Here is a 22,061-nt window from a genome sequence, read left to right as displayed (position 1 = left end):
TGGTTCTGTATACTCTTACATGGTGTCTTCATATAGAACTGTGGAAGATTTTCATTAATTTTATTATTAGGTGAGGATAGCAGGTTCGTGATACCACAAATCGTTTTCCGGAATCGCCCTCCAGTGGTATAATTTAAGGAGTTGTCATAGACATGGATAATGGATGAGCGTTCGTTATCTAACTGTAAAGTAAACATAGGCAGAAACGTGTGAGAGAGAAAGTAATCGTACGGCTGATTGATTATTCTTAATGTCTATGCTCCAGACCTACGGAAAACAGACAGGTAGTGGACGCCCCAACATATGGGGCGTCCTATGGGAATTACAAATTATGAATTCAGTATTTAACACTAAATGTTTACTATTAAAAATATATAATTATGGTAGAACTGTGTTACTTATAACTAACCCATTACGAGTATGAAAAAATTGAATACATCAACTAAAAACAACATACATCTTTATCATTTTTATGTCCAGGTAAGGTATAGAATAAAGTAAGTAGACTGTATAAATAGTAGTTTGAACACAACGACGACTTATTACATATTCTTACAAAATTATTTCAGACTCTTTTCCTGTAAAATATACTTTTCGAATATAAAACACTATTCCACAGTTTTTTCTAGTCTTTGAAACAGTTTAACGAAGTCTATTTTTGGAATAATCTTGAAAACCTTTCATTCCACTTGTATTTATTCATTCGAATCTAAACGATGTGCTCAAAACAGTTTTGAAAATAGCAGGTAGTCAAACGGATCTAATAAGACGGTTGCAACACGATAAGACTTAAGATATAGAAAGCTTTTAAAAATACAGTGTGAGCAGTTGCAAAGTATCGTGCTGCTATTCTGGCGCTTAACGATCAAACATGATTTCATATTTAACAGTTTGGTCCCTTGTGGAAATACTGTTAAATACACCATATCATAGGGTAGATTCGGTTGCTGAGGCTGGGATACTCTTATGACGTAAGGTCCAATGTGATAATTTACTGAAAGCGTTGCCCTTCAAGGAGCACATATTCCTTGAATCATTTATAGATGTTCAAGGGTAAAAAAAAAGTTTTAACGTCGACCGATACCACACTATAATAATCGAAGAAACCAAAATCAAACTACTATTTGATCACAGTAAAACAAAATGCATGTACATTATTATCTGAGAATATGTAAATAAAATATATCACGAGTTGTGTGTATATGACTGTGAGTGAGTCTGTGTGCAGTCTCGAACAGCTGATATATGTAGTAATTGTACAACAAAATGCAGATACGCTATATATTATTGAATTCTCTGCGCTAATCAAAAACACCGGTTATTGCGCAATTACTATCAATAAATATTTATGTGGCGCCTACATACGAATACAAATTTTAGTTTCGATATAAATGTTAAGAGAAATAAAATAAAAGGGAAATATATAGAATTTTTTTAATTCATCATTCTTAAATGATGGAAACTCATAACAACGTATGTTTGCTAACTAGATTACATTTCGCCTGTATAAATATAAATTCTATATTACGTATCCTGGAACGACAGAACCCGTTCATGAAGAGAATTTCAACGAAACAGAATTCATCCGAAATAAAATAATGACTGGTGATTAATAGAGATCAATTCCTTTAGAACTATAGAATATTGTAAATGTATAATATTCTATGCTTTGAACCTGTCATACCTCTATAGACCTAGTGTAAATCTTTTAACAGGCCGAATACTTTTCAAATAACTTGATTATTTGCATTTTTCACTTGCTCGATTACTCCCACTTGCACGCCGTCAACTTATTCTTTTGATAAGGATAATATAGGCAGTTTTTTCTTTTTTAGTCGTTGGGATAGACAATGGCAAAGAGCTTGTTAATGCAAGCATGCAACTTCAATAATGATATATCAACGATCTTGAGGCAAATTCGGAACAAACTATCTTTGCTTTAGGTAATCATTCCAACATTTTTTTGATAAAACTAATTTTTCAATAAATACTTTTCAGCAAAAGTAATTATCGAACAAACAATATATAGGACGAGCTATGGTCTACGAAACGATTTTACCTGTTCAAATTTTCAAGCCGAATAAGCTTCAATGTTGAATATTAAGGGTAGGAGGTAAACAAAACAAAGCAAGAACCACACCCATTATGATTCCACAGCGCTATCTATCGTTTAATTTATACTGTACTTAAAAACTATAGATGGCTGTTAAACGGAATTCAATTCTATTGAAATTTTCTTCATAAAGACGTTCCATCAGATATTACACGATATGTTTAGAAGATCAATAAATTGCTGTGCTCCAATAAATCTCCTATGGAAGACGTCTCACATACTTCTTCCATCCTTTTGAAGTATGACTTGAGTAAGAATGCTTAAACTTTTTTAATTGTAACTTAAGCTTAAGATTATTTTAGAAGCCAAATGCTAGATTGCTGTGAGCGATTTTAAGTCTTTCTGCATACTGCACATCCATCTATTGAAACTCCCAGGAAGATTCTATTTCGACTAGATTTACTTATCTGAGAATACTCTTAAGATCAAACTATAGTGCTTAAATTATAATTTGAGCTTAAAGAGTATCCTGGATGTTAGTGATCTTCAGTCATTTTCTTTATACTGATACACGTCCTGCACCTTCTTTTCTTCAAACTTCAGGGAAGATTTCACGCTGACTTGCTTAGCAGATACCATTAAAACGTGATGTTTTTATGTGTTAATATTTTTGTCGAACTTGAAAAACAGCAATGTTGGTTAATGAACACGCAATTTTTACAGATTTGATGATTAACAAAAAGTTTTTGTATTATCATCATGGAATACATTGCATTTAAAATTAAACTTAACAATAACTGAGGTTAGATTTGCCAAAAAAGCTTAAAATATTCGAATTTTTCTATTCTATTATTTTATATGATTACCTTACAAAAATTAAAATTATATTTTATATTAGAAATTAGCCATTTTGTTAATAACATTAATATGTAAAATTTGTCCAGTCTCTAATAATCACAACTTAAAATAGGCCAAAATATGATAAGCATTAAAATTAAACTGTGATTCAAAAGACGGATACTTGTAAAGAATAAAGAAATATCTTCATTCTTCGATATTATCCGATATCTCTGTTTACAGATCATTATATTGTTTTCTAATAGTTAAAAAAATTTGTGAACTTTGTACACGTATTATTTAATTAATGATAAATATTCACTAAATTCATTGTTAGAAGATATTTAAAACTGAATTATCTACCCTAGAACAGATATTATTTTTGTAATAAGTGCCGAAAAAGAATACTTACCAGTCAAAGTAATACCAACATGGTTAAAATCTAACTATACTTTGTATCTAGTATTTCAAGGTAATCTGATTTTTATGCTTGATAGTATGTTAAAAATTTAACAAACACAATGTAAATCAAAACATGAGCAGCTGACAAATATTTTTATATAATTCAAAGTGATTCTTACCAATTTTATCAAAAAGCGTATACAATTTTACTAGCCGAATTTATTTTTTTTGAATTTTATAATGTTACTTTTAAATTATGTATTTATTGCGACATTTCTAGTTTTAATTATTGGGTAAGTTACGAAATAGACAATATATAATAAGTAAATCGTCATTAAAATGTAAAATTTTTTTCAATAGTGCACACACATCAAATTTAGATGAAAACACGCATTCATTAAATGAAAAAGAATGGGATATTCTAATATTTACACAACATTGGCCAGTAACGGTATGCTATCAATGGCAAGAAGCATCTGTTACGCATAAATGTTTATTACCACCGTTAAACAATACATGGACAGTACATGGTGTATGGCCAACGAAAATAGGTACATTAGGTCCAGAAAATTGTAATACAACATGGAAATTTGATCCCGATCAAATAAGTACTTTAATGAGTCAATTACAAACGTATTGGATTGATATTGAAACGCATAATATGAAGCATTCATTATGGAAACATGAATGGGAAAAACATGGTACATGTGCAGCCGAAATACCTGATTTTGATACGGAGTTAAAGTATTTTAGTAAAGGTTTAACGCTCATTTATAAGTATAACATGGAATTTATTCTTAGCAAAAGTAATATAATCCCAGATGAGAATAAAGAATACTTTGTTGAGGATATTTATGATGCAATTGTAAGTGTTACTCAGAAAAAACCGTCAATTGAATGTTTTAAGGATAAACATTTAAATCAAACATTATTGTGGGAAATTCGTATATGTTTTGATAAGAATTTAGAGTTAATCGATTGTGATGGTATACGAGATCCGATATATCATATTAAGAATTCAGCGATCATTACAAATTGTAAACTAAATACACCAATATATTATAAAAATTTAGTACCAATTAGACCTACGACACGGCCTACAACAATCGAATATGATGACGAAAATGAGCGTAGATCATTTGTACATAAAGTTTTAGATATTTATAGAGTGTTAACTTTTCTTAGATGGCTTACATTATAAAAATTTATTTTTTATTAATTGTTGACTGAATGAGTATCCTAATATTTAAATACGAAAAATACGCGGGCAATTGCCGTTTACGGTAATATCGTAGACAAAGACATTTTACTCAGACTGAAAATTAAATATAATATTATAAAAAGCTCACGGTAGTCTGATTTGTACCACTGAATATTTGTAATTTTATGTCCTAATAATCATTTGTTGGCAGTTTCCAAATAGTGATAGTAGACGAAAATTATTTTATTTTCACGTCCAGGATTTTACTACTTCTATTATTTTGTTGCACGAAATAAGAAAGGATGCTTTGTTAAATGATAAATACATTCTTGAAACCTCGTTAGTGGGACTTCTTTTTTACGATTCTAACAAAAATTTCTCTACGATTTTTTTCGAAAGTCCTGCGTTTTTAAATTGAGCGCGATAACGTCATACTTAAGCTATCGGTCTGAAAAAACGCAGCAGGGAATTTTTCGGACACTATATGACCACTTAATAATAATTAAACAATAAAAATAATGTAGTCTACCACCTCGAACATGCCATACTTAAGTATTTTTGTTTTTGAATACAAACATGATTCACTCTTGTTGAATTGTTTAATAATTATTAATGTCATAAAGTAGTCATAGTGTCCGACAAATTCCATGCCGCGTTTTTTTAGATAGATTGCTTGAATATGCCTATCTCTCTACGACTTGCATGACTGCTCATTTGAAAACGCAACACTTTCGATATAAGTCGTAGAAAGAAGTTTGGTAGTCTCGCCCAAAGGAAGTCACTTATGAAGTTTTAAGTATGTATTAATATGTCCGACGGTCTACGTATTTAAAAAAAGGCGACAGAATGTTAAATACCATTATTATCCCTAATATTAAACAGGTTACGAATATTCAATTAAGAAGATCTGACTACTGTACTTTCTCTGATTGGTCAAAATGCACAATAATCTCGACAAATTATAAACTTAATCTAAATAATTTAATCAATTTTTTTTTTAAATTATCGCTTTTAGCAATAAAGTTTTGCAGAAGTAGAAAAGTGTCTTTGTGGATATTATTGTTCTTGTTTTTACGAACTATCGGAATAGAATTTTGACCGTATAAAAGAGCAGAAATTTAAAAATCAATAATGTGGCCATAAAATTTAAAATAATAATTTTTATAAAATTAGTTTTTAAATTGATTCTCATCTAAACAGGATTTTTAAATGATCTTTTGCAACATTTCGAATCTGAAAATTACAATGATCGATTATTTTGAGTTCTGTTTTAGATCAATATTATAAATCAGATTATTTTTTGCACTACCTACACTACCTAAAAATGACTACATCTTTTTGTTAATAATCACGTTAATCCTTTCAAAACATTTACGCAAATACTCTTTTTTTGGGCAAACAATCTGATCGTTGTGGCAAAACAATTGAAGTGAACGATCTATAACGAACCAAATTACGATTGAATTGAAATTGTACCTATAAGGTCAATAATTTCATATTATATGTTTATTTTTTGAAATTTTCAAGCTAAAAATTTTGTTTGCAATGTTTCTTTCAAAAGGCTCTATCTTTGCTATTTTGTCATATGATCGTACTTATGATGAAGCTATATGAACGATGGACCAAAAATTTTAATTTTTTTTCAAAAACGATACCTAAACGATATCTTGAACTAAAACTGTGTGAAACAGTAAAATTGCCACAACAATACTAAGTTGAGAGTACAAACTTTCGTGTTTATGACACAAAATAATTAGCATTTAATTCTATAATCAGTTAGATTGAATCTCGTACATAAAATTTGTAATTATTCAAAAATTGATTAAGGTTCTACAGGCGCGATTGGGATTTGGGATACAAAACAGATGGAAACCAGTTTAATCGCAGCCAGTCGGTTTCAGTGGTTACTTGCGATTATTTTATTTTTATTGACAAATTGATTGTAAAAATTGGTTTGCAACTAACAATGAATTCGTCCTAATTAGATTCGCTCCCAACGAAATTTATTAATTATGTTTTATTCCCTTCCCAATTTTGTTATAAGAATGGTAAGAGTATTTCAATTCGTCCTAGGAAGTGGCTTTCTGTCCTCTGGTGGGTAAAAGCTATCTTATTTTATATGTTTATAGCGTTCATTTTCCTGTTTTAGAGTAAAATCGGAAGATGCTGTTATATTCTAGGTATAAAAAATGACTGTACATCTTTGGCTCGTCTCCCAACTTGCAGTCGTTTGAAATAACGACATTTAAGCCTTCCACTTTATATTCAAAAGCTTATTTATTTTAAGCTTTTTAGTTTTTTTTTTTAACTGGCTGCAAATTATGAAATAAGTAAAATTCGTTCTGACATTACGTTCGGATCATCAAAAATGCTGTAAGTTGGAGTTTTGAATGATCGAACATTGAATTTCGAATGATCGAGACAGGGAGCAAAATTTATCCATATTTTTAAATTGATTATTTGTCGAGTGTTTTAGCGCCATTCAAAAATAAAACGATTAACATTATAATGGTAATAAATTTTTCTTTAAAATCATTGATAACTAAGAAAACTGTAGTAAAATTTACATAAACAAACAAAATGGTTAAGTAATTTTTAAAATTAATTATTAAGAATATAATATTGTTAAAACTTATGACAAGTAGGCACGAGTGATATTCTCAAAAATCATGCTGGTTTTCTAGTATACTAAAATGACTGATTCTAAATAAATTCAAGCCAAAAATAGTATAGATCGAGAAATTAGAGAATTATCAGGGAACATGATTGCCTAGGAATTTTTATGGAAAAAAATCTGGGAAATTATCCAACGATTAAACAACATTTTTTGTTTTGAGTTTTAATTCCTTACAAAAAAACTTTTTTATGGTTATTTCAATTTAACCGATATTTGGCGAGTAGTTGTTCGCAGGAGATACTCTCCAAAATATATGCTTCATATCGAACTTTGAGCAATACCTTCGAAAATAATTAATCGTTATATGAAGCCGATTTTTTTGTATTTTTTGCGTCAAAACTACCCTATGTACCAAGTTTTATCATATTCCTAAACAAAAAGTTATTTTCACAGAGAATTCCTTAAAAAAATTGAAGAAATAAAAAACGATAAAAATTTATTTCTTCCAATTTCGATAAAACTTAGTAAATTGACCAAAAGCAAACCAAAAATCGAATTAATTTAAGTGATTGGATGCATAATTTCTAAGAAATTTTATTTTCTGATAAAGGTCAAAATTATACTACTCGAATCGATTTCAGCAAATTTCTTAAAATATATTTGTCTAATAGCCAAATGAACTTAATATTTTGGCGTTTGTGTTCTTTTACTTTAGAAAAACCAAAAAAAGTGTTTTTGAAATTTTTAAGTGAAAATCACAAAAAAATCCAGTGCAAGCTTAAGTTTTAGTATACTATAATAGTTGAATGACATTTGAGAATATCAACCCGAGGTTTTAAAATTGAAATTGTAATATATAACTTGAAATTGTTTTTATTTTTATTTTTGAGAGACTAATTTTAGCACCTTTTTTTTTATTTTTAAGAAATATTTATAACTTACTTTTTATATTTGGTTTTGTTCTGGAATAAAAAACAAACAAAAATTTTACTGTTTTTTATAATCAATTACCTTAATTTTTTTTAATTATACTTTCGTATCTAGGTGACGATTGACTTACTTTGAAATTTTATTTGCTAGAGAGTACGATAGCAACCACAGGTGCTATCTTTAAAAGTTATTATAAATTTACAGGAAGAACTAATAATAAGCGGAAAATAGATCACATGATTTAATTTTTCTTTTAAAAAACTCAAAAAAATTTACTTTGTAAGCCAACAAATATTGTTGTACTCAGTCAATTATTTAGCAATTTAATTGACTCCAACCAAACAAGTACACGCCCGCGTCAGTGTACTCAGCCAAGTACTCGTTACGAGTAGACGATCTGTCAAGCGTCGAGAACTTGATCGAATGCGAAATATATATAAAATTGTATTATTATATAAATTTACCCGGTCGAATACTCGCTTAGTGTAAACTACGCATAGCTTAGCAGACGGTAGCATCAAAAAGATTACGGATTAGTCGCTTTATGCGTAAGCGACCTATTTCTTTTTCCAGTTCACTCAAGACATTTCGTTATTTCATACTTAAATTCAGACTGATAAATATTAACTATAAATGACTAAAACGAATAATGGAATATCAAAATGATTTGAATTTTTATTCATTTTAAATAAAGTATGATTCTAATAATGCAAAAAGAATGACGCTTCATTGAATGAAATCATCATATCACACTATAAAGGTCAAAATTATACCAGGTTACTCCAGATTAGTATAATTAAATGTGATATATTCATTTTTAGTAATAAAGTATTCTATTGTATTTAAAAACTCGACGGAATAAAAAAATATTGATTTTATACTTTACAAAAAATTTGAATTTATAGGTAGGTACTAATAAAATAAAATATTTTTTAAATTGTTTGGTAAAAGTCGCTAAAAATTTATACTTAACACAAATCCGAATTGAATTTACAATCTAATACAGTGCTTTAATATCTTTTAGAAGCAATTTAAATATTTCTTTCGAAGAGTTAACTTACTTAGAGAATTTTCCCCCTGAATTTTAACCCTGAATTTTAATTCATATACGTACTGTTATGTCAGAACAAAAAAAAATTCTTACCTTTTAATTAATCATATTTGATAATACTTCAAAAAGATAAAAAGTTCGTTGGATTTACTATACGCAAAGTAAAAACAATTAAAAGACGTTTATCTGAAATATTTTTAATTAATAAAAAATCAATAGCGTCTAATTAATATCATTTGCAGACAATCACTGTTAATATGAGTTAAGTCTAATATGCAAGCATAAACGCGGGAATCCCCGCCTACAGTTGCAATCATGTACCACAACCCGATTATTACCGATTATCTTCGTTATTATGCAAAATTAGTCATCCGTTATTGTTCACTATGCCACTATGGCTTGTTTATATAAAATACATTACATAGTATTTCAAAATTTGGATAGAAGCAGCAAACAACATTTTCTTAGCTTTTTTAAAAAAAAAAAATTATGTACAAAGATCTACAGAATAAAAACTTTTCAATAATTTATGACTAAAATAATAAAATACAATTAAAAAGAAAAAAAATTGTTTTAGGATAATTTATTTGGATTTACAGCTTTTCTGAAGGATGAAATTTTTAAATGCTTTGAAGCGATCTAGAAAATTTACAAATCTACACATTTATGTTAATGAAAATTCAACTATGGGAAAAACAAACTTGAATAATAATGTAACTGACTCTAAGCTGTCTTAAACTGAGCTAACTGTAACCTTTAAACGTGAGTAAATAACACTGTAATATTAGATAGGGAATTCAGGAGCCATGATGAAAGAAGCTTGCTTTAATTTAATTTGAAAGAAAATTTTTATTCTATGAACTTGGACTGTCCTATTTAAGCATGTGTTTATGCCTAAATATTATTGTATTTTACACAAACAATTTCTGATTTGACCCCCCCCCCCCAACCCTCTAAGAACAACAAATTTTAATTTCCTTCATCCTGGGCAAAAAGCTAGGTAAGGCTAAGGGTCGTACCATTTTGTTAATTAAAAATATTATTCGAGTTATTCGTAAAAAATTTTATTTGACTAAAATACTGTGTTTTCATGGGCGAATGGGAAGATACAATATGTAATTCAAACTTCTAGCGCAGGACTTCTTTTTGAAGAAACTATAAAACCCAAAGTAGAATGTTTCTTTGGATTCGAATGTCAATTAAAAATAACGAAAATTGGTGCGTTTTTTGAGTCACACTTTTCTGATACTGTTATTCAAATGTAGATGGTAAATTTCACTTGAGGACAGTAAGGTTTATCTTTAGGAGAAAAAGGTCCAATAATATCAGCAAAAATATTTAGGCTTCCAGAAAAAATTATATTTTTGAGAACCATATAATAATTTATTCCATCAAAAAATTTGTTTACAAATTTCAATTGACTTTTTAACATGTGCAAAATACGCGTTTAGAAAAAAAATACGTAAGATAAAAAATAAAATAATTTGTTTATTAATAAACACAATAATAAGAACTTATTTAAAAAAATTCAGTATCTAAAATAAACACCATCAATCATTGATAAATTTATAATGTTGATTTTGAAACAATAACCACAGCAGACGGTGTAAGACCTAAAATAAAAATCAAAATTGAATAAAAACGCAAAAAAATAGGTATAGATTTCTTTGATGCTCTTTTGCCAATTTGCTTTTAGAGTAAGAGCCAGCGCCTGCCAGACATACGTTAAAAGTATAAAAGCTGAAATTTTTTTTGCGTATTCTCACTGGTGTAGGGAACAATCTTTGGGGGTTACAAACCTTGACTAACGGTGCCTTCGGTAGGTATCAGGTAATCAGGAGCGCAGTACCCGAGCTCTCTCACGTTAAAGTATAAAAGCTGAAATTTACACAGGGTACTCAAATGACCATTTTAAGTCAATATTGAAAAAGACAGACCAATCCAAAGGGGCTAACACTCCCCCAGACGCGGTAGAAGGTCAAATGCACAAAATACACAATCTACATTTTCTTCCATGATTAATAAAATAACTCTTGCAGTGAAATAAGTTCATAATCATGGAAGAAAATGTGTATTTTGTGCATTTGACCTCCTACCGCGTCTGGTGGAGTGTTAGCCCCTTCGGATTGGTCTTTTTCAATATTGACTTAAAATGGTCATTTGAACACTCTGTGTAAATTTCAGCTTTTATACTTTAACGTGAGAGAGCTCGGGTACTGCGCCCGTGATTACCTGATACCTACCGAAGGCACCGTTAGTCAAGGTTTGTAACCCCCAAAGATTGTTCCCTACACCAGTGAGAATACGCAAAAAAAATTTCAGCTTTTATACTTTAACGTATGTCTGGCAGGCGCTGGCTCTTAGTCCAGCTTAGTCCAGTTTTAAATAGTTTCAAGCACAAGACTAGGTGCATCAAGAACGTCATTATAAACTTTCGTTACCACCTTTTCACAATAACAAAAGCGAAACGTTCTAAAAAGGCACATTTAAGGAAATACTCCTTAAACTTTCGTATGAAAATTATGCAAATATAATTTCTATAGAAAAAAATATGTAGAGTAATATTTACCTAGCATATCTAATGGTTTATCATAATCCTCAGGGCCAAATAACTTTTTTGGAAAATTTGTCATAAGTGAAAATGGTCCAGGTTCGTCGGTTCGATTAATTTCAACATACAATCTAACTGCTGATAAAGGCTCCTTGGCACCAAAAGTTTGTGTTAAAGCTGTGCCATTTGTGAGACGTATTTGTAATTTGGTATGCGTATATTCTTTAGACGCGGATTTTGGAAGTGACGGTGTTGACACTGGAGCTTGAGGTGGGGGACTAACCGCAGTAGTAGTGGATGCATTACCACCAAATTTCGCTTTCCTAACTAATTTATCTTGCTCTATTTGATCTAACACTCGTTGCCTTGCTAATTTATCTTCTTGTTTCTCTCTTCTTCGTTGTTCAACTAATTTTTGCATTTCTAATTCTTCAACTTTTCGCTTAGCTTCTAACATATCTTTACCCGATTGGATTCGGAGTCTTTCTCGTTCTAAAGCTTCCCTTTTCTCTCGTTCTTCTCTTTCTTGCCGCTTAAGTTTCATCAAATTTTCAACTTTTTGCAACTGTGCTTGCTTTTCTTCTTCAGTCAAAGGTTTCTTTTCTTCAGTTGATTCACTAAAACTGCTATGGCCAGATTTAGCAGCGTGAAATTCAACTTCAAGCTGATTTTTAAATAAGCGACCACATTCATCACATTTTAATGATTTAGCTTCGACTCCACTTTCCGCTTCGGCATCATCCGATTTTGGTGCATCCTCCTCCGTTTTCGTTGAATTTTCAGCATTATCTTTTTCCACTTTTTCAGCCTCCTCAACTTCAGCGTTATCTAATTCATCCTCATGGGCTAGTAACCATTCCATAACTTCTTGAACATTCGTTCCTTTACTTTTGGATATAGCATGTTTCCTAAAATTAATATGTAATGACGTATATGGAATATATGACATTTTGTTGTTATATTTACGCTCGGTTTTCGGGAAAACCCATTTCCACTAATGTTTTAATAATATCCGACATTATTTCAATTTAATTATTCACTTTCGGTATTTTAGACGTTTGTTTAATAACCATGAACATGGGAAACTGTTTAACCAATTAAAATTTTTCTAGTCATATCATGATAACTGCGGAGACAGAATTGCAAACATTAAAATATAAAACTGCAGTAACATGACAGAGGTTAATTACTTTTACCTTTTTAAACAACAAATGCACAAATCAACACATATCATTATTATTATTTTGATCAGTTACAAATGATAAAATTTCTTTAATTGGTCTTCTTGTTATTCACTTTTGAATACTAAAAGTTAAACGCCATTTATTAGTTGCCTGGAGACTGCAGAAAAGTGATAGTCTCAAAAAATTGGATAAAACAATTCATTAAACAAATTTGTTTCAATTTGGGTCCATTAAACAAATTTGTTTCAATTTAACTTTTATCTGAGCTAATTTCATCGGAATTTTAATTCTTCTCGACAGTTTAAATTAAATCAAACAAAAAACATACCCAACACTGCGAAACACCAATTAATAAATGGCTACTACAAATAGTATGGAACTATTAAAGTTACCTACCAATAAGTGTGTTAAAGATCAACTCATTGGAAAACAGCCAAAATAGTTGTCATAATTTAGTCAAAATAATAAATAGTCAAAATAGAAGTTAGAAAATCTGTTTCATGCTTGCAAATTTAAACTTATGTAAAACTGACATAAAATAATGAATAAAAAAATATAAATATATGATAAGTTGAAATTGTCTTCTGAATACAACGTCTTTGTTTCCATTAATATCACAAAAAATTTGAAGATTTGAAAATGAATCAAAGCTGACGTGTGTTTTTGTACTTGTAAATACTTAAAATATTTTTATTGTGGTCTAAAAATGTCGTGTCAAGTAAAAGGAATTGCTCAGCTTACTGATATTGATGCAATAAGAAGATGCCTCTTTCCAACCGATGACTTAAGAGGTATGGCTTTAGGTGATTGCTGCATAGTGGGCAAATGTTAATAACTACGTTTTTTAGGTGGTGAATTTTGGCTGCAAAATTCATTAATTGCTATTTCACCAACTGGAGAACTGATTATATTTGCTCGAGAGAAAAAATTAGTTATTTTGAGTGCTAAATGGGATTCGTCGTCGAATAAGAATAATTTCCATGTATCATTTAATGGAAGTTTGGATAATAATGATTTTATTACGGCCGTGGCATGTGTGCCAATAGCTACAAATGGGAAGAATAGTGAAGTAAGAAACTCTTTGTTTTTAATGGCTAAAACACAATAGTTAATCCCAGATAATATTAGTAAAAGCTTGTATTTTCCTAACCCTAAAAGCGAGAGTATGGTCTCTTTGAGTTGACTAACGACTTAATTTTGCTAGAGTACATAAGTTATTAAATCGACCTGTACCTGTACAGTTGCCTTCATGGCTAATGATTATCTTCCATCCTAATTTACTAATGTCATATTATAATTTTTAGGTTGGCCCAGATTGGACTTGTGTTATTATTGGTTTCTCCTCTGGAATTGTAAAATTTTATACAGAAAATTGTAATTTATTGGCAGCAGAACAATTTCATAACGAACGGGTGATGAGTATTAAATGCCAGTCATTACGAAGATCAAAATTTGATCGTGGTTTAGATAATTTCTCTGAAGAAATTCATGTAATATATCCGACTAATATTTGCTTAATAAATGGTGTTACTTTAATTCAAACTTTAAGGAGTTATAGAAGCGAATTGGCCAGAGGTGACTATTTTTACTATCTCAATAGAACTCATTATATTATAAGAAAATGGTTATTCCAACTTGGAAAATTAAATCAAGGGATATTGATGATGGGGGGAGGAGGTGACTCAAATGTTTTGGCCATCCGGTATCTTTGTGTAGAACAATAGGGGCTGATCATGGTGTTGCCTCTGCTCGGTTAGATATCAACTTGTATGTCGTGCGACCAGTGGATCTTGTCCGACACCATCAACCGAGCCATAGTCTGCGTAAACTTGGATGTTATTTACAAAGACTTCGCGACCCCATAGTTCTGAGCTAGCCAAAACCTTTTGAGCATTTGGAGTACCCTCAAATGGAATGCAAATGTCAATGATATTTACTACCTTGATATTTTCATCCAGAACCCCTAGACCAAGACAATGAGTATGCCGTACATCGGGGACTTGTCTCTCGTTGTTCAAAACAGCACCCGGGGGTAAATGCGATCCGTGAGCAAGACGGTCTTGAACGGCGTTATGACGCCATTGCTACACCACTGAATCATGATACACCTAAAGTAAAAAATTTATTGTGAAAGGAAACATTGTAATGAGTATCGCGTGATAATTTTTAAAGTCATAAATTGTTTTTTGCACAATTATCTCGAGAACGGTAGAATTTTCGATCGTAAATATTACTTTCTTTTTACTATATTATATAATTAATATTTCCATTTTGTTTCTAGTACAAGCAAAAGGAGAAAGTTTAGAACCCTTAAGCTCGTTGGTAAATCCAAAGAAATGGGAAGTTGTTGATCAAACAATTGTAAATGATACAGCGGTAGTAGGTTTAGACTCAACAAATACATTTGATCATCTATTAACTGCAGCAACATGTGGAGGATTTTACAGCAAGTACAGAGCAATGGCACCGCATAATACTTTGGTTTTAGGAGTAGGTGCAAAACCATATGTAGCTTTCCATTATGCTGTTGAAGGTGGTGCCCAACCTGTTCTTAGTGATGTAGCTAAAGCAGTTGCCAGTAAGCTTAAAGCGGCTTTACCGTAAGTGAATTTGCAAAAGTACTAAGTTCGCCAATTTAGACGCGTGAAAGTAAACACCAATTCAACTGTGATGTTTTTGTTTTTATCATTTCGGTTATTATCTTAGTTGAAGGTTTGTTAATTACACAGAATTGTACAAATCAGAGAAATGTGAAATTATCAGAGAATATGATTAACCGGGAATTATTATAGAAAGCAGAAAATGTTGGAAACTATCTTAAAAAATGCATTTTTAGAAGTTTAACAGCTTAGATAATTTACTCTATTACCATATTTTTATGATTTACTCTAATTTTACCAATTTTTGGCACTAAAAGTGCTTGGAATAGTCCAAAATATAAATTTCAATCGTTTTTAAATCAAATATTTGAACACAATCATCGGCGATTATTGAAGAAAAAATTTTAGATCAAAATTTTTTCAAACTCATATATATAAAAAACGATGAGGTTTGGAGAAATTGTCAAGAGTCAAAAAATGGTTAGAAACGTCCAAAATATAAAATCCGATAGTTTTTTTAAAATGTTAAATAAAGAGAATGTGGTGTCCGGAAATACGGAGCTTCTACCCCACTTTGTGGACGTAAATCGAAAAAACGTTAGTTCGCATGAATATGATTTTGTTAAGTACACTCAGACAAACATTTCCCATTCCTAGAACAGACAATTTTATTACCTCGATTATTAGGGTTGTATGTATCGTTATAAAAATGCAAAAATTGCGTTTATTTGATGTATGGTTTCATAGTTTCTGATATATTCTCCAAAGTCCCATAAAAAAAACCATTTTTTAAATCAAAAATTTCAAAAATTAATATTGATGTCTGTAAAACAAATCGTGGTAGACATTTGACCGATATTATTTTTTCTATGTCTAACTTGGCGGACTCCATATAAAACAATATTATTAATTCAACAATATTTATAGAGGCTGGTTAACCGGTGGAAAATCACAAAGCGTAGAAAAAACATCTCAAGTACCTGCAATTCCAGCTGAACCTATCGGATGTAGATTTGGTATACATGATGTCAGACGAATTGCAGATAAATTAATTTTATCACCCGACAAAACATTGGCGGTTATATCCGATTCATTGGGTCGAATTGTCCTTATTGATACTCATCGTGGTGTATGTATACGAATGTGGAAGGGTTATCGAGAAGCCGAGTATTCATTTGTACAAATCCATGAAGAAAGTGCTTTAAAACGTACAAAAAGTGTGCCTAAAACACACTCTAAAGGACGTAAATACGCATTGTTTTTAGTAATATATGCACCAAAAAAAGGAATTATCGAAGTATGGGTAATGCAACAAGGGCCTAAAATTGTAACATTCTCAGCATCGAAAAATAGTCGACTTTTATATACACATCATGGTATTATGGGACTTTCTGGATCGAAACATAAATGTAATTCACAATTCACGACCACGTTTATTGACCCTGATGGGCAAATTAAAGATTTTGTTATTCCGTTTCATTATGCGTTAAGTAATAAAAATTCAAAGCGGGCACGTGATATTCATTTAGTAAAACGATTAAAACAATTTTTAAAATCCGAGGATGCACATGATATGGAAAAGCTATCAACAGAACTTTGTAATACTTGCCATGAATTAAATACTAACGAACTTCGATTACAATTTGTTGAAATGATTATGAATATTAAACAGCTTCAACCTCCAATACTTATGAACATTATAAATATATTCTTAGAAAAAGTTCAACCAGATGACACTGACGGTGATAATACTTTATTTTTAACACTATGTAATAATTTATTGAGAATATCAAAATTTTATATGTACGCTGTTGGAGAATGGACGGACATGTTAGATGAAGAAAATGGTAATATCAATGAAGGTAAAAAACCATCAAAACCCAAATTATGCGATACTGTATTTTCAATACCTGAGAAAGAAATGAATAGTTTACAACGGTTGTTAGATTTTAATTGTTTAAAAAAGAAAACGACACAAGTGAAAGTAACGTTTAAAAGTGAAACAATTCAACAAACAACGTTTTCTGATTATCTAAATGCTTTTGAGTTGACGCAAAAATCGAATGTAATTACATTAAAAACAAATGTTATGGAAGAAAAATTATTTAAAATCGCTGAAATGTTATTTCATACTTTTATTTTATCCGATGTTTTAGATGTTACTAATTTTAAACAACAAATTTTAGAAAGTTCGATTGAAACTATCGATTTAGTGAAATTAATTTTATTCTATTGGGTACAACGTCCATTATCCTTAACAATGAAATTAGAACTCGAAATGCAAAGTTTAAGTAAATTAATATATTCGGTATGCCAAACTACACAACTCGAAAATATTTGTGTCCATTACAACGATATCTCACCATTTTGGAAAAATATTCGCGATTCATTAATGATTTCATCAAATTCATTTCAAGCGCTAACAGCTGCGATTTTATGCCGTTCAGTTGCACAAAAGTTAGAATATGATAAAGAATTACTACAGAGTTCACATTGTTCAACATCGACAGCAGCTAGTTGTGAAGATGATGTTAATTGGGAAAAATTATCACAAGATAATTGTCAATGGTCAATTTTAATTGGAAAACTCGAAGACATATCATTATTAAATATTATATTGAGTAGTAAACCGTGTATAAATAGTTCTTTACTTCCAACAATAGAATACGATTCGGAAGAAATTAGTTTAAAATATATTACACAAAAGGGTAAAGGTTCAGTAACAGAATTAGTTGCGAGATGGCTAATTAAATGTGGTGTACATCCTGATTTACTTATTAAAAAAGAAACAGAAAATGTTGAGGAAGCAACAACAAATGAAAATGAAATATTTACCGAAGATGAATTACAATTACAGGAGAGTATAGCAATTTTAAAAAAACAATTCCCATATAGTTTAGAAATTAATGTGCTATTAACAAATATGGCATGGGAATATATCATTTTTTGGCAAAAGAAAACATATTATCATGATTATTTAAAAGCGGGATTAACATGTATTGAATATATTCCAAGTCCGAATATGAAACATGGTTTATGCTCAATGATATGGAATGCACATTTAAAATTATTAGTTGAAAATACTTCGAAATTAATTAACAAAGTTGGAAAGCTACCGAAAGAACGTTTATGTCGTCAAGATACAGGATTGTCTGATACACAACTTTGTGAATTTATTAATATGGTACAAATTTTCTTAAATTTATTCCTTGAATCATTACAACAATCATATAAAAATACTGAACCGATTCATATAAAATATGAGAATTTATGGGATACCGATAGTGTGACACCATTAACTGAGTTAGTGTGTCAACAAAATAAAGTCAACTATGATTTAGTACATTTACATTATCAACTTATAACTATTTTACAAATGATCACGAATTTAGGAGTAAAACATACGAAACCAGTTAATAATTTATTAGATTCAACGAGTGTATCAATGTTATTTACGGATTTATCATCCAAAAGTAACGTACCTTTTTATAATGCCGATACCAAATTAATTTCATCAAGAACGCAATTTTTAATGAAAGTTATTACATCTACAATTGAAAGTGTTCGATTAGAAGAGGATGGTGTTATTTATTCGAGTGAACATATTAAATGGATGTCGAAATGTTTAACGTTATGTAGTAGTTGGGGTTTGGATACAGATATTTTGAAATCACATCAAGTGGTGCAATTGTTTCAAAACGGTTTTGATAGTTTAGCGTTGGAGTTATTACCTTCTATTACTGATACTAGCTCAGTTGGTTCAGCACTGTTAGCAATTGCTGGACGGCGATTGTTAAATTTGATTGTAAATTCATCAAATCCTAGTGAACAAATGGCTGCTTTAAGTCCGAAATTAACGACGTATTTGGATACTTTGGTAAGTAATTTTTTATTGTACTGATAAGATTCCAGCTAAAATCTAAAGATAAATTTCCATTGAAGTTTAATTTGGTCGTTAATTGATTTAGTTAATAATATATTTTAATCTGAGAGCAGGGACAAACATGCAAACTAGTGTTAAAAACAATTTGTCGTTAAAATATCAGCCAGAAATCCGGGGATATACATTACACCCAAAACAGCTTTTTAGATGAAAAATTTGAACATCAGCAAACAATCCGGGAACAAATAGCCTAGAAAAATTTTTGAAAGTTTTTATTTCGGGCCCGGTGCACTAGGCTAGAAATATAATTGTTATATCTTTTTCATTAGCATCAAATGTTGAACCCTAAAATTTTGAAAAAGTAGGAAGAATTTTTCATTTCTATTTAATACTATTTATAAAAATATCGACTAGAAATTGTTACCAGAATTCTGTTATAGCGGCTCTAGTAGAAAAAGCGCTGGTATTTGATATATAAAAATACATTTTGTTTGCAGAATTTTGCTGAAGAATGGTGTGCTCCCAGTAATTTAAAAAGTATTGAAATGTTGGCAACACAAACATTACGGTGTCTGTCTGAAACTGATCCAGAGCGGCGATTAACATCACTTCTTTTAGAAGCATGCAGTGCGTTAGATCTAGACGATAGTTAATACCGACGGCCAATTGCTATATAATTGATTTTTCCACATCTTGCTGTTATTCTAATATTGTTACAAGTTATTTTATTACGAAGTTTTTGTTCTTTGTTAAAAAAATATATTTATCGTTGATAAAAAAATCATGACAAATAAACAAACGAACATATTCAACAACCAATCAGTTGTTTGAGGTATTTATATCTGGCAACGAACGTGTGTATTTATATCTGCCCCTGAAACTAATTCAAATTTGCCAGTTCATCTCTGAGATGGTTTATGATACCTGAAAAAAAGATCGCACCCACAAATAACCACTCACTATTTCTTGATCTAATGACTTCCTTATAATAAATATTTTAATTGAAAGTCGTTGTAAACACTTTCCGTATTTACGTCATTGCAATATTTTACCATATACATCTTCACTGAATTGTAAATTAAAAAAAACTTTTAACCCGAAGTCAAAGGATCTCTTAACGGTTGTGTTTATTTGTTTTGATTTGATAATGCAGTTATAAAATTATACAGAAATATTATTAATGAATCGAAAATTATTTATAATAATAATTAGGTAGTAGTACTATCATGGCGTCATGTGATCTACGAAATAATTTTAGGAATATCCAAAAAATATAGCATATTTTTTGCTTTAGTCTGGACAATAACATTTTGTGATTAAAGAGGATGTGAAGGGTACAGGCAAAGAACAAGGAAAGGCCAAATAAGGTTATATACCTAACTAAATGAACAGGCAAGTTTTTATCACTGTTGAATTTAAAAAAAGTAATTACCGGTTATTTGCCTATATTCTTCTCATATTTGAAAAGAAATATTTAAAACATTTTGGAAAGTGACAAATTGTTCAATAGAATTTTTAACATTACAATAATTTTATTGTGAGTTCAAAAAACATGCAAATTGAAATAAAAACCTATAATGTCAATAAAATATTGTCAATTTATGAATAACTTTCAAGTTTGCATATTTATTATGGACATCAGGCCAAAATTTACTCTATTATATTGTATGTAAATATTTATATTACTTAAATGGCGTAAATATTTTAGGAAAATACGAGATTTAACTTTCCAATATTGTACGTCAAAATATGAACAGTCAAACCTGGTTAAACGAAATTTCTACTTATTTCGACTTAAAAAGCAACGTTTTTCACGTGAAACAGGCGAGTAAATGGGTTGAATTTATAAAAAGTGAAATTTGAAACGGCAAACGTTTTTTACTTTAGTGCTAAAAATTTGTACTAAGCTTCACAGCTGATAATCTTCAAACGATTTATCAGATTTTCACCAAATTGTAGCGAAAATTATCTCGATTAAACCAGCTTTAAAATTTTAGTTAAAATGTTTTTTATAAACAATAATTGCTGAATTAGTTAAAAAAACTTTAATGAAATGCTCACTAAAGTTTCAATACCTGAGCTACTGGAGATAACGCTGATTTTTCCTTGACTTAGAGAGCTTTAAAAATTTTAAAAAAAATTGATCACTGCATTAAATACTGTTTCTCTCGTAGTGGAAAAGGTGCAAATAGTTGCAGATTACCAAATGTGAGTCTTGATAATAGAGTTAACCAAGGTTGATTGCATTTTTATTATTTGTGTTGAAAATACGTAAGAAAATTTATGAAATATAGTAAATTTTCTCTATTTTCTGGATTTTTTTAAAAATGTATATCATTTAACTCGATAAAAACGTTATATAACTCCTTTTATTTTGCATTTTTATGGAATAAAAATAGTTTTAAGTAAAGATTGTTGAAAGATTATTATCTCATTATTTAAATTATGAAAGAAAGTAATTAAATAAATCATCATAAAAAAATATAATTTTCTTTATTTATCGTTGAATTTATATACTAAATTTACAGTAAGTTTAGTTTATGATAGTAAAAGTTGAGTTCACTTTGGAAGCGCACTACCCAAAATAAGTCAACTTAAAAACTTTCGTCTATTCCATTACTGTAAAAAATAAGAACGGATTTGCAACTCGCGGAGATGATAAACTTACCAGAGTGTTTAAAAAACTATTACAGGCATTATCTCGATGAATCAAGAGAAGTTATTCCAGAACCGGTAGGGCTGTCGCATTAAA

General features: G+C 30.0%; 3 protein-coding genes across 3 annotated transcripts; 2 read left to right on the top strand and 1 right to left on the bottom strand.

Moving 5' to 3' along the window:
• The first annotated feature begins 3,403 nt into the window (after positions 1-3,403).
• On the top strand, positions 3,404-4,927 carry LOC123295341 (ribonuclease Oy). Its single transcript, XM_044876653.1, has 2 exons — positions 3,404-3,585; positions 3,653-4,927. The coding sequence occupies exons 1-2, from the start codon at positions 3,533-3,535 to the stop codon at positions 4,491-4,493; spliced, it is 894 nt and encodes a 297-aa protein (XP_044732588.1). The 5' UTR covers positions 3,404-3,532; the 3' UTR covers positions 4,494-4,927.
• Positions 4,928-10,495: 5,568 nt separating this feature from the next.
• On the bottom strand, positions 10,496-12,768 carry LOC123295221 (UBX domain-containing protein 1). The gene is made up of 3 exons (XM_044876480.1): positions 12,609-12,768; positions 11,661-12,550; positions 10,496-10,704 (listed from the first exon to the last, which is right to left on the bottom strand). Exons 1-3 carry the CDS (start codon positions 12,659-12,661, stop codon positions 10,658-10,660), a joined length of 990 nt encoding a protein of 329 aa, XP_044732415.1. The 5' UTR covers positions 12,662-12,768; the 3' UTR covers positions 10,496-10,657.
• A 596-nt stretch (positions 12,769-13,364) lies between these two features.
• On the top strand, positions 13,365-21,628 carry LOC123295113 (rab3 GTPase-activating protein regulatory subunit). Its single transcript, XM_044876336.1, has 6 exons — positions 13,365-13,617; positions 13,675-13,895; positions 14,131-14,401; positions 15,108-15,426; positions 16,354-19,303; positions 19,807-21,628. Exons 1-6 carry the CDS (start codon positions 13,533-13,535, stop codon positions 19,960-19,962), a joined length of 4,002 nt encoding a protein of 1,333 aa, XP_044732271.1. The 5' UTR covers positions 13,365-13,532; the 3' UTR covers positions 19,963-21,628.
• The last annotated feature ends 433 nt before the right edge of the window (positions 21,629-22,061 follow it).

The sequence above is a fragment of the Chrysoperla carnea genome, chromosome 3 (assembly GCF_905475395.1).
Source record: "Chrysoperla carnea chromosome 3, inChrCarn1.1, whole genome shotgun sequence".
Lineage (NCBI taxonomy): Eukaryota > Metazoa > Arthropoda > Insecta > Neuroptera > Chrysopidae > Chrysoperla > Chrysoperla carnea.
This window is presented reverse-complemented; position numbering and strand designations above follow the sequence as displayed.